This window comes from Danio aesculapii, chromosome 20 (assembly GCF_903798145.1).
Source record: "Danio aesculapii chromosome 20, fDanAes4.1, whole genome shotgun sequence".
NCBI classification, from domain to species: Eukaryota; Metazoa; Chordata; class Actinopteri; order Cypriniformes; family Danionidae; genus Danio; species Danio aesculapii.
Window position 1 is genome coordinate 21,604,115 of NC_079454.1, and position 17,797 is coordinate 21,621,911.

At 34.3% G+C, this 17,797-nt stretch overlaps 1 protein-coding gene across 1 annotated transcript; it reads right to left on the reverse strand.

Moving 5' to 3' along the window:
- Positions 1 to 10,319: 10,319 nt before the first annotated feature.
- ppm1ab (protein phosphatase, Mg2+/Mn2+ dependent, 1Ab) lies at positions 10,320 to 17,277 on the reverse strand. Its single transcript, XM_056481148.1, has 2 exons — positions 16,405 to 17,277; positions 10,320 to 14,157 (listed from the first exon to the last, which is right to left on the reverse strand). The coding sequence occupies exons 1-2, from the start codon at positions 17,260 to 17,262 to the stop codon at positions 14,014 to 14,016; spliced, it is 1,002 nt and encodes a 333-aa protein (XP_056337123.1). The 5' UTR covers positions 17,263 to 17,277; the 3' UTR covers positions 10,320 to 14,013.
- Between the last annotated feature and the right edge of the window lie 520 nt (positions 17,278 to 17,797).

The following is a 17,797-nucleotide window of genomic DNA, read 5'->3' on the forward strand; positions in this document are numbered from 1 at the left end:
GTGAAAATAGAGGAAACAACACCTTTCAATTTTCAAATCTGACTTTCACTAATACACACAAAAAAAATCTAATATGGGACTGATATATTGTGCATCCCTAGTAATTATGTATTTCAAGGTCCTCTAAGGAGTGTTAAAATAATTTTTTATATTTTCTCTGTCCATTTTTATTTACAAATGGTTTTTGTTTGTTTTGTTTTTTGTAAAAAAAATATATATATATAAGTGAAATTACACCAATACTGGAAACATTTAATGTATATTAACTTTATTTTTTATATTAACTTTGTTTCAATTGACAAATGAATTAAATTTAATTGATAAATAAATTAAATAAATGAAATGACAGGTCATATACATTCATTTCCTTTTATTTCTTAAATAGTATTTGAGTTGTTTTACTTTAAAGGGCGCCTATGATGAAAATCATCTTTTGTAAGCTGTTTGGACAGAACTGTGTGTTGGTGTAGTGTGTCCACAGTCATATTAGAGTGATATAAAGACAATAAGTCTCTCTTTTTTAAATTTCCTGATGTTAAAATCCGCTTGGTAAGTGTGAGGTCATGCAAAACGGCTTCCTAGTCCAAGTGCTATATCAAACTGTATGGGGAGACTCATAAACGTTTACAAAGCGATGTATTACTTTCGATGCCTAATATCCGATGGACAAACATGATGTGTACACTGATTTTATATAAAATACACATTAATTTGTGATAGGACTAAAAAGTGGCCATAAATTCATATTTTCTCTATTGAAATGAGTAGCGACTTGGATCCGGAAACAGTATTCCATACGTCACTGATACTTCATAACTTAATCCAAACCCCTCCCATTTTGAGACCGACTTTTGCTTAGTGAATCCTGAAACTTTTGTTCATTTATTTTGGAATTGCCCTCATTCAATGACATTTTGATGTGATGTTCTTGATTTTATAAAAGATTATGTGAAGGCAGATTTTGAATTTACATATAAGAATGTTATCTTTGGTTTCCATGAATGCGAAAAGGAAAAAATACTTATTTTATAAACCTTATTTTTTTGTTGTCCAAATTTCATATTCACAAGAGCAAGCTTGTAAGTGTAAATCTTTTTTTCTAAATGTAAAATTTAAATAAAAATGTATTTTGAGTCTATTGAGGGATCAACAAACTGTCACATGTTGCAGTGCCCTCTTTTGGACACTTGTTTTGTAGTTTAACTTCATTTCCTATAATCCTTTGCACTTCTGATTATTCTGTTACAGCTGTTTCTTGTTTGTTAATTTAGCCCTGTCTTTATAAACCCGTTTGTCTTGTGTTTTAGTTGCCTTAGGATTTGTTAGTCCCTCATGTCTGGTATGTTTGTTTGGTTATCTAGTTTTGTATTTGTAGTTTTTTGGATTCTTAATTGATTTTGTTAACATTCCTACCCTATTTTTGTAGTTGCTTATTTTTGGATTTTTTGTCAGCTCTTTTGTCTGGACTCATTTCTAGATTTTTGTATCTTGCTCGAAGTTCCTGTGCAAGATTAGAAACCCCTGTTTTTGTCAAAATAAATTTCTGCACAAGGATTTTTGTATTTTGTGATTCTCCACCACGTGATACAAACTTAAAAGCAATACAAACAAGGACTTTTTCTGAAGGATTTGGCACTTATCTTGGACTAAATGACTGAAAACCCCTGGATTGTTAATGTTTTTCAAGCATTCAATTAAAGAAAAAAAAAAGGAAAAAAAAAAGGAAAAAATTTGAGGCCAACTGCAACGTGACGTAGGAGTGTGGTTTCTCCGCCCAGCGAATTGATTGACAGCCACATATTAACATGTCTCCGTAGTAACGTGTATAATCTTATCAACAAGACAGGACATGCGCAAAGCATCTGGGATTAACAGATCTGTTCAGCTCTCTGTGATCATCAATCATCATCAAATGTGATCGAGAATGAGCTTTACAAGTTTAAAACAGTGCATGTGTGGAATGAATAACAGAGATTTTAACGTCTTTACTTTATCATCACAGCCACATGTCAGTACAATTATAAAAGAAGAAGTTTCAATCCTGGTTTGTGGACGTTAAATCAGGTTTATTTTGTACATCAACATAATGGATATCCATACAGCAGTGGATATTAACGTGTATCCTGTCACATTTGCCATGCAAAAACCATGCAAAGTTAAACACGTGCACTGTGTGTCTGTGTGCGTGAATTTGTAACAACATTTTGCATGACTCATCATTGCAGGAAGGCTTGAATTAACTCCACGGCAAATACATCAACTAATCACTGGGAAAGTTCTCACTGTAGCATTTCTCACAAACGTTACAGGAGATCGGATTTCTTCGTGTCTGTCACTGTGCTGTTTATCTGATGCAGTCGAGGCGGAAATTGAGGCACACTCTGACGACAGGCATGTTTGGGAACGATGGGTGGGGAGAACTAGCATTAAAGGCACAGGCAACAAAAACAGCTACATATTGTTCAAAGCAGAAAATCCTAATATTCTAAAAGGTATAATAAATAATCTGATGGGTGTTTTGAGTCGAAACTTTACAGACACATTCTAAAGACACAAACGTAAAATAGGTGCCCTTTAAAATAAACAAAAAATGGACAAACTATTGGTAAATAAAAAGTTTATAGAAATATTAAATTTTTATTTATTTTTATTTTTAAGTTAATATGTATTTTATTTTAATGGACAACTTAATTCTATTTAATTGAGACAATGACAGATTTGCTGAAAATTGTGATAATTAAAACATCAATAATGATATGCGATCTTGACGGTTTCTGTTAGCGCCTATAAGCCTTGTGTAAGCACTTGCCTAAAATAAAGCTTGACCTGATGTGGCAGTGAGCATGACGCATTCAAGTGGCTGTTAAGAGTGTTCAAGGCTCAGTGAGGAAACGACAGAAGAAAAAGAAATATATAGCTCAACATTATTGTCAGCGATGCTAACAATCTGAATCAAAAACCAATAGAACTAAGCAAACAATTATAATGCCACTATAATTATGTATCAATAATCTTCAAAAACACAAGGATGCAGTTACACATAATTAGCTAGCGAGTCATTATACTGAATATAAAACTGACTGTGTGAAGACTCATTGATTGTGACCTTTTCAACAGATGGTGAGTCATATTGCAGTCTAAGCCTTTCTCAGTGTCAGTATTACCACACAGCTGATAGAGGCAATGTGCAGCTGAAGGCAAAGTTATTTGCCCTCCTGTGAATTTATTTAATTTTTTGAATATTTCTCAAGTGATGTTTACCAAAGCAAGGAAATTTGTCTTCAGGAGAATGTCTTATTTCTTTTAGTTCTACTGGAATTAAAGCAGTTTTTCAAATTTGTAAATAATATTTAAGGTCAATATTGTTAGCCTAAAGAAGTTTTACAAAACAAGCCATGTTGTCCAATGACTTGGAACCATGGCCAGACAGAATCTGCAGACTTTTTTTGCTATTTCTGAGAATATATATATATATATATATATATATATATATATATATATATATATATATATATATATATATATATATATATATATATAAAATTTATGAAGAAATATATTATTATATAATTATTTATTTAGTATGGAAATATTTCACAGTATTTCTGATAATATTTTTTTCTTCTGGAGAAAATATTATTTGTCTTATTTTGGCTGGAATATAAGCAATTTTTAAATTTAATAAAACCATTTTAAGGTCAATATTATTAGCCCCCTTAAGTTATTTTTGTTTCCATTATCTAGAGAACAAACCACTGTTATACAATGACTTGCCTAACTACCCTTACTTGGCTAGTTAACCTAAATGCACTTTAAGCTTTAAGAATATTAGCATCTTGAAAAATATCTAGTAAACTATTATGTACTGTCACCATGGCAGAAAATAAATCAGTTATTATAAATTAGCTATTAAAACTGTTATGTTTAGAAATATGTTGGAAATAAAATTAAACAGAACTTGGGGGGGGGGGGGGGGGGGGGGTGGGGGGGGATTAAGAATTATCTTAAAAGTAAAAATTAAAAAGAATTAAGATTTAACAGGAGAACTAATGATTCTGACTTCATCTGTATATATATATACACAAAACGTGGAATGATTTTGAGAGTTTGGTAACTAAATAGTAATAATTGTACTTTTTACCTTATTTAGGGTTTACAATGCAAATCAGAACCAATTGTTTGGTAAACAAGGTAATTCTCTCTATCTCCTCAAAGGCAAATATTACTTTACAAGTTGTATTTTACACAAATCATTTAAACATTTGCATATTATTCAGTAATATTACAGAAAATACTATACATTTAAAAACTAAAGGTATATTTACACACATTTACATAAATAGATTCAATGGGCTGGAACATCTGTGGATGTCTGCAGGTGCAGATTCCTCGTGGACCTCATTATGATCTAATTTAGTTAACCTAATTAAGCCTTTATATTACACTTAAAAGCAAATGCTATTGTGCAAAATAACTAGCAAAATATTAGGTACTTCGTGGCAAATACAAAGATATATATTTGTTACTAGAAATGAAAACAAAACACTTCCCATTAGCAGATGGTAAATATTAAAAAACTAATACAAATTTCAAGGGCTAATAATTTTGCCTTCAACTATGTGCTAAGAATACACATTCATATACACAGTACATGCGGTTTCCTTTTATGTGATGTAAAATGTAATTCATTCCTGTGATTCTAAATTAAAATTTCAACATCATCACTCCATGATTCTTAAGAAATCATATGATATGCTGAGGCGATGCGGTGGCGCAGTGTGTAGCACGTTCGCCTCACAGCAAGAAGATCGCTGGTTCTAGCCTCGGCTGGGTCAGTTGGCATTTCTGTGTGGAGTTTGTATGATCTCTCCGTGCTGGCGTGGGTGTGACGTGGAATAGGTGAATTTGGTATGCTAAAATTGACCATAGTGTGTGTGTGTGTGTGTGTATGGATGTTTCCCAAGGGCATCTGCTGCGTAAAACATATGCTGGTTAAGTTTACGGTTCATTCCGCAGTGGCGACCCCACATTAATAAAGGGACTAAGTCGAAAAGAAAATGAATGAATGAATGAACGATGTACTGATTTGCTGCTCGTGAAATATTCATTATGAAAAAAAGCATTTTTATTGTGGAAACCATAATAACTTCATTTCAGAATTCTTAATATAATAGAAAGGGGTGGGAGGTGGGAAACAAACAAGAACCCTGTCTTTTGATCAATTTAATGTGTCCAAGCTGTATAGTTATTGATTTATACCAATCAATCTTACCACAAACAATTGAACATTGTGTTCTTATTATTAAATGTGATACTTAACACAAGCTTATCAATAAACACTTAATGTAGTATTGGCAAACTTCTTTTAGGGTTCATTTACACAACAATGAAGAAAAGTGACAAGAAGAAAGAAAAGCTGAAAAGATTTGCACAAAGGCAACAATAGTGTCAAAATGATCCCCATTCACACGGATCTACAAAAATAACTCAAATAAACCCTCTGTATACTACAACTGTTTAAAAAGTATGAGTTTTTTCAATGACGCCAGAAGCATCCTGAAAAAAATAATCAGTTAGGTTCCTTGGGGTCCTCCTGACCCCAAACATTTACAGACCAATTGCATATAAGGAAATACACATTTTGATATGATAAACTATATATCATTTTCTACAGTCTCTTCCCAATTTTGCATTTATACAGTGTTTGTGTGGATATTTTGTATTGTTTTTTTTTTTCCCTATACAAAACAAGCAAATAATTTGACTTATATGATATATTACATAAAAAAAAAAGAAATAAATAAAAAAGAAATCACAAAAATTCTGACCTATATTTAATATAAAAGCTTTCTGGATATTGATTTATTTTTATAGCAATATAATACTGGCATCCGAGGTAGGGACAAAAAGTTTAGATTTATTGTTTCAAAACTAAATTGAAAATAAACACACTGTATCTTTGTTACGCACAAAAACACCTCAAAGCATGTAGGGATGAGAATAAAATATTATAAATCAATGCTCTTCACAAGCAGACAAACATACTAATAATTAGGGCTGCTCAATATATTGTTTCAGCATCAATATTGCAGTATGCGCATCTGCAATCGTCACATTGCAGAATCTGCAATGTTGAACTATTATTATTGACCAGGAGCTATATTTGAAACCACATTGCAATGACAAATTAACAATAGAATTACCAAAATGCTTATAGTTTATGCGTGTTTTAGGGTCTGCAACTGTGAGCATCATTTAAAAGTCAGTTTAAAGTATCCAGGCTTTAAGAAAGATCTGTATTTTCAGATTTGTATTTATGCATGGTTCGGGATCTGTAGAGCTGCGCATCGTTGGATTTTCTCTTCAGTATTTGGACTCTCAGTAGTGGTTTTTAAACCACATTCAACTGAGCTGAACTGAACTGAACTTAAACACTACAAACTGAACTACACTGTTCCTATTTACTATGACCTTTTATGTGAAGCTGCTTTGACACAATCTACATTGTATAAGCGCTATACAAATAAAGGTGAATTGAATTGAATTGAAAATGTAAATATATGATGAAAAATACAGCGTTATTTTAAATTTGATTCCTAAATTTATTTTCTCGAATATTGCTAAACATTCATATATCATTTAATTTGTGCAGTATCTTTACTGTATTTATTAATGTTTGGTGTATTATATTTTGTGCAGATGCTCTCCCTTATAAAATCATGCCATTGTATCTAAAATTATGAATTCTTTCTAGACCTATTCGTTTCATCTGGTGTTTCTCAATATCACAATGTCAGTTTTTTCAATATCATGCAGCCTTATATCTAGAAATAAATAATGGTAACTAAAGTATTCAATAATCATCATTTATCAACATTATATGTAACACGAAACTCTGTTGTTCATCACTGACGAGAAAACAAAAACTAAAAAGCAGCAGAGTAATGTTAGCAAATAACATTAGAAGGAATGCAGAGAATTCTGGGAAGTCAATTCACAGATATTCACTGTATATACAGTATAAAGGAAACTTACTACGAATCTTTACTGTGGAATTTTTACAGTATTTTACAGTTAAAACCATGGCCATTTTTATTTTCAGTGAACTAAAAGATTAATAAATGATGATAGAATTTTCCGTTATGGGTCAACAAACTCTCTAAAGAACCTTTAAGTGAGCATTTATTAAAAGAACTATTTGTTTAGCGTGAAGATCATTTTAATCATCTAAAGATCCTTTTGTGAAGGTTTATAATATTATAGGTTCCACTGCTGCCAGTAAAGACCTTTTAAGAGAAAACATGGGGGGGGGGGGGTGTAATCAGAGCTGATATTTCTTGATTCAAATTCCCTCTAAGCAAACAATAAAAACAGCATAACGCAAAAACATCATAAATTCTTAAGTAATCTTTAACTCGCTTTTCTCACCAGGGCGAGCATAACGCGGATATTAAAAATTCAGTTTGTTTAGAGGGCAATATGGAGAGGTAGAGAAGAGCGTAAAGATTACATCTCATACAAAATGAAAAAGTCTTCTCATAACAAACATGCTATAGTGAAACTTAGACATGATAACGTGTAACAGTGGGTCACTCAGCAGAAATTTCTCTCTCAACTGAAGTCACGGTCAATGCATCATTTCAGCACTTAAATTAAATACTTTTAACAAAGTATGAGCAAGCTGGAGAGATATTGACATGCTGAAGATTGCAACCAACAACAGCGGGCAGTGAGTCACTGTTTCATCATTGCAGGAAGCCTGTTAAATGTCCTGCATGACTCATGGTCTCTGCCTATTTTGTGTTGGGCTTTAAAAACGGGTATTTAATGGTAAAAGGCTGTTAAAATGCTACATTTAGAAGTTAATCAGCTATGGGTCACAAGTTGTTACATATTGAGAGACATTTCCAGTTATTTTACAGAAACACTAATTACTAAATGTTGACTTAATGTATAATTCAGTGAAAATAAAAATGACCCAAGGGATGTTTCTGTGCAGAAATAAATATTTAAAAAAATAGACATTTTTAATCTAAATGTAGTAATTACAGGTAATAATGTTGTTTTGTTTTACATAATTGTACAATTATAAATAAATATACACTGAATGATGGAATTTTTGACATTTTAAACATACCTCAAACATTAAAACAGGCACTTGCATTTAATGTATATAAATAAAAATCCCCTTTTGTAAAATGTAGTCCGATGCAGATACCAAAATGGGATGTCTTATCTTTGATCCATAGATTAACATTTATCTCTTATGGAAAAAAGCTACCTAAAAAACTGCAGATTTATGTACCATGACCAGAAAAAACAACACAGTTTTCAAAACAATAGGACTTTACAATATTTTTTGCCTGATCTACGGTGGCCGAGAGAGCTTAACGTGCTGCAACGTAGGAAAACACGTGCAATTACAATAACCACCAGCAAATTGAGAAAAGATTCTCATCCGTTTGACACCACACGTGCTGCAAATCCTCACAACGCAAACACATTTTTAAAAAAAAGTGCTGCATTTTCTCACAACGCAAACTAATTAATAAAACGTGCTGCATTTTCTCACAACGCAAACTAATTAATAAAACATGCTGCATTTTCACATAATGTTAACAATTTACAAAAACACGCTGCATTTTCTCACAACACTTTCAAATAGTTTGAAACACAATGGAAATGTTTCAAGGGCACCCTAAGGTGCTTTTTAGGTTATGGTTATTTAGGCTAATAAATATTAAAGACTAAGGAATCAGGATGTTAAAATGCATTGTGGGAAAATGCAGCGTGTTTTTTTATGTGTTTGCGTTGAGGACTTGCAGCACGTACGCTGTCAAACAGATGAAGATCTTAACTTGCAGGCGTTTTGTTTTCCACGTGTTTTTTTTAAATTGCCACCTGTTAAGCTCTCTGGGCCACCATACTGATCTCACGAGGAAACAGGGAGGAAATGTAAATATTTTACGTTTTGTCAGTTTAGTGGCTAATTCGTACAAATTTGTATGACTTCAGGAGGCGTGGCACATAACCCTGCCCCTAAATTGTACGAATTCAAACGAATTAACAACTAAATCAAATTGTTACAAAATGCCGTGAAATTGTGTTGATATTTTACAGCACTTTTGTCTGTCAAAACAATTATAATGAAATAAATACAAAATATATAAATATGTTACAGATATATAAATATATAATAACATTTCTAGTGAATTCATTTAATGACAGCAGCTTCACTGCAATATTCATCAGACAAACTAAGAATACTATTAAGTTACAGAAATAAAACTCACAAACTCTGTAAACTTTTCCGTAAATAATTTTATTTGAATCATCTTTGACAGCCAAGAATGACAAGATCACAGTTTGTCTACATTGCTAATACCTGGGTGCTAATGTACAAAAATAAAAACTAAATGAAAGAAGAAGAAGAAAAAAAAAGTACTGGGTGCTCACCCTCTAATATTGAAATACTTTTCTATGAAACTGTATTTGAAAAATCTTTCAAAATGAGCTTTATAAAACTGTTACCTTCTGAGAGGTAAAATTGAACAAACACAGACACAAACAGTCTGCTGGGTTAAGAAAGGACCGATCATAGACTGTAACCCTTACATACACATCATCAACCTTGGACCGATCTACTCTGACAGAATAGTAAATAAAGCATAAACGCCATGTGAAGTATAACAATAAATACATGGAAATCAAAAGAAATCAAAGCTTTTCATTGCATTAGTAGTGCTTATTTGGCTAAATAAAATGGAATGCATTGACAGTTTCATTCAAAAGAGGTAAAATACTATAAAGACAATAAATAGTTCAAATAAATAGTGTCCTCTGTTGCTTGTCAGTTTGGACCTGAGAGGTAAAGACAGAAGTGGCAGGGACCAACAGCAAAACACAGCGCAAATATATGACAATGAATGGCCCTAGATTAACACTCCGGAAAACACGCTATTAAATAATCCCATCCTGTTTCATTTGCAGTTGGTGGTTGGTAAATCCAATTAACCAGAAGAACAGAACTGTATAGGGAATGAACTACATTTTAATCTGATGGTGCTACAGTGTTAGAAATCAAGGCAATCTCCTATACAATACTACTTTACGGCCCATTTAATGCCTGCTTTGTTTTGACTAAGGCAATAATTCCACCCCATGTTTGTTTCATTGGGGGGGTTGGGTTGTGCTTTGTGCAGCGATAACTTCAGGCGAATGGTTTTAAAGAAACGCTCCACTTTTTTGGGAAATATGCTTATTTTACAGCTCCCCTAGGGTGAAACAGTTGAGTTTTACCATGTTTATTCCATTCAGCATAAATCATTCAAACTAATTAGACCATTAGCATCTTGCTCAAAAATAAAACAAAAAGAGTTGCTAATGGTCAAAACTAGTTCAATTATCTATGCTAAGCTAAGCTAAATGTCCTCTTGCCATACATATATTGGCTGAATAGATTGAAAATTAGTAAAACTCGACTGTTCAATGTTGTAAAATGAGCCTATTTCAAAAAAAAGTAGGAGTGTTTCTTAAAATCCCTCTCATTGCACTTTTATTGTCGGGCCAAGTGTGCTCACCAAATGCACAAGCTGAAAAATTAAACAATGCTTAAAATCATGCACGAGTGGACTAATGTTACAAAACAAACAAACGCAAAGTTCATCTGAATGCTACAACTGGCCATAGACTCACTCATAGGCACAATTAAAGGCTCTCCCAGAAGGACCTGTAGTCACTCTTTGAAGGTAAATAAACATGTGACTTGTCTCGAGCGTACAAATCTCAGATGTGCTATTATAGAGGAACATAATTAAGGCTAATTTAATAAACAAACAGTGAGGAGATACAACAGCAAACCCAAGCGAAATGAAACTGATATGGTAGAGGAAGGACCTACAATCATTTTAATCACAAGAGCTCTCTCTCTCTCTCTCTCTCTCTCTCTCTCTCAGATCAGGCACACTTTTGTTTTTCATTTAATAAAACAAATCTTAAAGCTAAAATGCATCGTCAGGTAAAACGCACAAAGACATGCTCAAAACAGAGAATATTTTGGTTGCGAGGGAAAGTTTAGATAAATAATAAATATAGTAAAATAAAATAAAAAAACAAGCCCTAACCAGGCGCAACACAATTAAAATAGTAGTGCGGTTGTTTTTTGTCACACTGAAAATTCACTATACTGCTCAAATGTATTGACTTGACGCATATTAAACATCAAACACGGATGAGAATAAACTGGCTAAAGTTGTCATCATGATGACATAGGGACAGATTACAAGTACACAACGTTAAATGTAAATGTAAATGAAGTGTCAAACATTTTGGGCTTGTCCACTTTCTACCACCTAGAACGGTCAAAGAGTTGAATCAGACTGGGTTGAATTTCATGTGATTAACTGCCTACAACAACCACAAAAGACCACCTCTTAGATTAATTTCGTAGGATCCTTGATTATAACAGACATTTTTTGAGACAAAAAAGATAACACAAACAATCCTACCTAAGTGTTTGAGGGAAAGTCAAAATAGACGGTCATTTATGGACAACCAATTGAAACCAGAGGCTGGCGTTATGTTAATGTTTAAGCGTTAAAGGACGTTAAAGTCAGATGGGATTCAAACCTTTGCTATTTGAAATTTGATCGTTTTTAATTATTTTTGTTAAATTCATCTTAATTGAAAGGAGAAGAATGTTATCGATCCTCAGTCCTGGTTGTAACACAAAGCTACAATATTCAGTGTAGTTTGCTGCCAATTCAAAAACATGAATTTTACGAGCTTATCATTTCACAATATTATAAATAAATCAGGAAAGTGATCAAAAGTGGACAAAAAGGCAGATTAAAAAAAGATTGTCTGCCTTGTCATGAACCTAAACATATTAGGTGCAATCATGGCCAAAGCGAAAGTACAAGAACAAGGAAACAGTAGGAACTGGTCTGATTGGTTGCACAGAATTACACCCCTCTCCATATGCATATTTATACACACACATGCACATACACACATTAAATTCAATTCTAAATAAAACACCAAAGTCATGTTTCTTTAAAAATGGTATTGTTTAAAAACATCAGCTGTTTTAGTTTTAAAAGTCAATAGTGATCAAAGCTTTCCATACGTTTCTGAGTTTGCAATGATGTGCGAATAATTATAGGATAAAAGTATTTTAATATTTGGTGAACAATCCCCTAAATTATATATTAATTATTAGCTTTTGGCTTAAATCATGTTGCGCCAAGTTAGGACCAAAACCAAGGGTTCAAAAATATGAAAATTTAAATGCAACGCTTTCAATGTGTTGGGTTCAGAAGGAGAAAACAAATCCAAATCTTGTTGGGTTTTCAAAAGACATGAAAGCAGGTGTACCATTATTGTTCTATAAATGCTAAAACGATGTACCAACAAGGACCTACATCTCAAAAAAGTGCTGACAGACTAAATCCCACCATATATTTAATTACCTTAATTTTCTCTTTATAGTTATATAGACAAACCAGAGGATTGACAAAGTGTCAGTTTGAGGCAACAAGTAGTAAACAACTCGGACAGGATTGTAAAACATTGACACAATCTTTCAAATACTGTGTTCAGTTCACACCAAACGGTTCCCCAGGGGTTACAAATGTATACTGTACAAAGTATAAAACTTCTGTCAGACCAGCTTACTTTTCTAAATAAGATCTATCCCCGATTTTTTCTTAATGTAGCGTACATGCAGGAGGTGTACACAACTTGTCGTGCTATTGGTACAGTGCATGCTTTCAGTACCATGTGTTCATTGGTTTTAATTTTACTCTTCCAAGCAATTGGGGTTGGGTACCGAGGGCTAACCTATCGATTCTAATCAAGGTAGTCACTGTAAATTAGGTCTAAGGCAACAATGTTCCATATTACAGAGCAGGAATCATGCAGACTAAAATACTCATAGCCGCTGCTGTAGACTCGAATCTGCCCCAGGTACAGTAGTGTCAGCTACAATTTCAGGTAAAATCAGCAGCGAAGGCCTGACATTCACTCTAATTTAGAACTTTTTACTTTTTCAGAAAGATGCAAATGAAACGGGTGCCAGACTTAAACACATGCTCATACAAATGGATGAATACAACTATCTCAAGAACAAACTTTCACAAACAGAACGCAAAACTACACTGTATTAATTGTGTTCGAACAAATAAACTTACTATATTCTAACTGAGATCACAAATTTGGTCTCTCTCTTATTAATAGAAGATGCCTTTAAAGAGATAGTTCACCCAGAATTGAGAGTTCTGTGATGGTTTACTCACCATTGACTTGTTCCAAACCAGTTTGCGTTTTCATTTTGCTCTCTTGAACACAAGATGAAGATATAATGAAGAATGTTGGAAACCACTGACAAATTTGATAAACAAATACTACGGAAGTCTATATTCTTCAAAATATCTTTTGTGTTAAAAAAAAAAAACCTAAACTAGTTTGGAACTAGTGGATGTTGAGCAAATCATGACAGAATTTCATTTTTGGCAGAACTGTTCCTTTAAGTATAGCAGCATTTAATGAAAAAGTGCAGAACCAAATGTTGGGTTTTTGTCATTCCTTTTCCCTAATCTACAATTGCACTTACTCACCATCACTTAGTAGCTAATAATACGCCAATACAGAAGTGTACTACGCATTGGAGCAGAGGAACGCACTACAGTAAAACCTCTGGTAAAGCTACAAGTTACCTCTAAATTATGTAAGTGCTTTTCAATATTGGCAACAAATAATCCAAGGCCTCTAATTATCAATATATGCTCAAATATATTCACACCGCGGTGTTTCTCTCTGGTAAAATTGATCCTGAATAGTCCTAACTGTGCTAATACAGTACCAGTGAGTCTTTCCTCTCCAATATGGGGATTCGTTAATTGGAAACTTCACGTTAGCTGTAACTGGCAAGTGTAAACTGCCATCTAACACACTCACCTAATGAAGTAAGAATGCTCACTTTCTAGAACGCTCTCATTGTCTTTCTAATACATTTTATTTATTCGTCTTTTTACATGCTCCGCCCTCTCTGTTCGGCGGGTACTTATCTAGCTCCGCCTCTCGCTTCACGGCTTCTGGGTTGATTTTTGGGGCACCAGGAAAACATACCAGCACCACACTCATGTTGTCTCGACTACCCTGTATACAAACAAGCAAACACAGAGGAAATTAGATTAGATTAACCAACTAAGTTTTAATAGTTCAGTCCAAAGTATATTTTGATTTGTTATACACGCTAACAATTGAACACACTACCCATTATACTATGCTAAATAGTGCGCAAATACAGATGCACAACAGTCTCCGCACATTCTGCACTGAATTAGCTGAGCAAAAAATATGTTTACACTCACAATGATGGAATGGTGTTTGGGGAACACCCTTTTCACATTTTTAAAAACACATTTCTATATGAATGACATCACAAAAATGTATAGTAAACTGAAGTATACTTTGGCCCAATCCCAATTCTACCCCTTAGCCCTTCCCCCTCGTTTTGCGCATTCACATGAATGGGTAGGGGTATCCCAATTCTCTTTCGCTTGAAGGCGTAGGGTTAAGGGGAAGGCTACATAGCCCTTGAAATAGAGATTTTCCAGGACCACACTCGAAACCAAGGGGTACGAAAACTTCCTAGAATACACCAGCTACAACAACATGGCTGCATACACGAGTCAGAAGATGCACAAAATTTGATTTTTTTTGTCAATTTTTACAAGTATATGTTTTAATACATTCGTAACGGCGTTCCTGTTTTACCATCACACTTTTAAAAATACTATTTAAAAATAAATAAATAAATAAATGTTGCTTTCTATAATTCATAATAATAACTCCTGTATAGTAGTCCTATAACATACTTTCACATCTGACACTCAGTGACACTCAAATACCGTCAGAAAAGTCTAGTGACCGGGAATGACCTTTTTAGTGTCTGATATAATGTTAATATTGTTTTTGTGCATTTACATAGATGAATATGACCCCAAATTGAATGCACAGTACAGTTACAATCTTACTGCCACATTATAATGCTATGATAACATTATATCATTGCCTTCAGTGATTTCCTGAAGATAAATACCAAAAAATAATGCAACTGGAATAACTTCAGAAGACGCTGATCGTCGATCTCAGATTGCGATGACATGATGTGTGCAGGTGCCGTCCTATTTCAAAGGGGTACATTTTGAAGCCCTTCTCTATCACACTCTGTTTCAAGGGCCAAGAGTAAGTGGTAGTGGTACAAAAATAGAATTGGGATTGGGCCTTTGAGCTCTAAAAATGTTCAGACCATTCTAAAACCTCTTAAACATCAATTAAAATGTAATAACATTTTCCTTAGACTCTGAACACGTGATGAGAGTTAATATATTAACATCATGTTTTCTAATCAAGGTCCACTTCTATTTAATCATTTAATTTTTTATTTTTTTCTGTATTTTGCTTGCAACACCATGACTTTGTTTTGATGCTTTTTAGGGCTGCACAATATATCATTTCAGCATTGATATCAGCAACAGTCACATCGCAAGATATGTAATGTTGAGCCTGAATTATAGAAGACCAGGAGCTACAGACTTTAATTTAATTGTTGTATTTAAAACATATAAATTCTGTATATGCAAAAAATAATAATAATAAATTGTCTTGTTTCTTGTCCAAATATTACTTTTCAAAGCAAATTTTTTATTATTCACTTACCCCACTGGCAGACAATTTTACTTGTTTTAAGGAATTACTCTTAATTTTGACTCATTTCTTTTGAAGGTCAAGCAAAACAATATTTTTACTTGCTTTAAGAACTTTTTTAATATTTTGGCTAGAAATGAGACAAAGCAAAGTAAGAAATATTCATTTTCAAATTATGCCAAAAAGTAAATTAGAGAAATTATTTTAAAAAGTATTCATTTTCTGTATCTAAATACTATTAGACTCATCAGAAAACTGTCAAACTATCTTGTAAAACTGTATTCATATCGCAATATTTATCACAGACAAATAAAATAATCGCAATATCACATTTTTTCAATATCGTGCAGCTCTAATACTTTAAGTTTTTCATACTATAATAACAAGTGTTAAAATGTGCTGGAAAAAGAAAACATGAGGAAAATCTTATGCTTTTTTTATATTTTAGGCTGGGTTTTTTCTTTCTTTGTTTTAATATCTGATAAGTTGTATCGTCAAGATAGTCAAATTCAATTATTGCCTCTCCAAAAAGAAAAAAGACAAAAATCAGAATCCATCAAAACCTCCCATCAAGCTGTATTTAACTAATTCTCTGAAAGAACCAGGTTTCAAGTATATTTTTGATCAAATCATTAGATGTTGGTAAAAATGTCACATTGGCATGCTTTTCTAAAGGCTTTCAACTGACCTTACCTTGTACAAACATGTGTCCACAATTTCATTACACACTCTCTCCAGATCCTCTGTCACCTCCAGACGTGAGCGCACGAAATCACACAGTTCTTCATTTGCCATGACATCCCATATACCATCACATGCCAGCACCACAAATTCATCCTCAGCCTCGGAGCGTTCGATCTCATACACTTCTGGCTCCGGGGACACCAGCTGCTCAGTGGGGCCTTTTCCATGCACACACTTATAGTCGAAATCACCTAGAGCACGGGAGACAGCAAGAGAGCCATTGACCCTCTGAATCATAACAGAACCACCTGCGTTCTGGATCCTCTCCTTCTCCAGAGGGTTACTGGGCTTGTGATCCTGGGTGAAGAAGTGAACACGTCCCTTGCGGCTCAGCAGGGCCCTGGAGTCACCGCAGTTGATGAAATAGAAATGGTGCGGGGAAATCATCACACCCACTGCTGTGGAACCACTGCGGTCGGCCCCATGTTTTCGTTCGGACATGGCCCGCATGTGTTCGTCGATCTGCAGGAAGCCTGTGCGGATTCCATTTTTCACACTCTCCACAGAGGGCTCAGTGCCAACTGAGTCGCCACCTATTGAACAGCCTCCCCTAAAGTCTGGGTTGCTGGTAATATGTTCAAGCAGATGCTCACAGCAGTAGCGGGCAACCTGAGAGCCCGCATGGCCATCATAAACTGCGAAAAAGGACCACAGGCCGAGACCGAATGGAAGCCCCATCACAGCGGTGTGTGCATCCTCCATCTCCACACGCCAGCCCTGCATGCTGCTGAGTCCATAACGCAGGCCGTTCCCCTCCCCGTGGGCATTGTGCTTCTCCATCTTTGGCTTGTCTAAGAACGCACCCATTCTTCTTATTATGCTCTAACAAACACAACAAGACAAACAAAGTGAGGAAAAGGTGCTTTATACCATGCATGACTCTCATTCACTCAACACTGACAAATTGACAACAAATGAGATGGATAAGGCATCAGGATTTATACGATAAGCCACAGGTGCAGCAAGCTCCCGACAGCAAGTAAACTGTTTAGGTAAATGTTTGTGTTATCACATCAATGCAGTAAACTTATCTACCCACAGACATGCTGTTGTTTACATTTCAGCTTCCTTTTAAATGCGTTTCAGAAACCCAAATAGTGCAGCAAAACGAACTAACCTGTATGACTTTAAAGCAACTGTGATGTTTTTACTGATAACGCCACTGCCCTTATCAGCATATGCAAACTGCTGCTGAACAGAGATAGCATTAACAGGCTAGCAGCTTACATTTAACGCGCGTCAGAGTGACATAATATCACTTACCCAGTTTTCTTCTTGGTCTTTGCTGGATGAAGAAACAGCGAGGGAGAAAAGCCGCTGGTAATAGCCTTAATATCAGTGT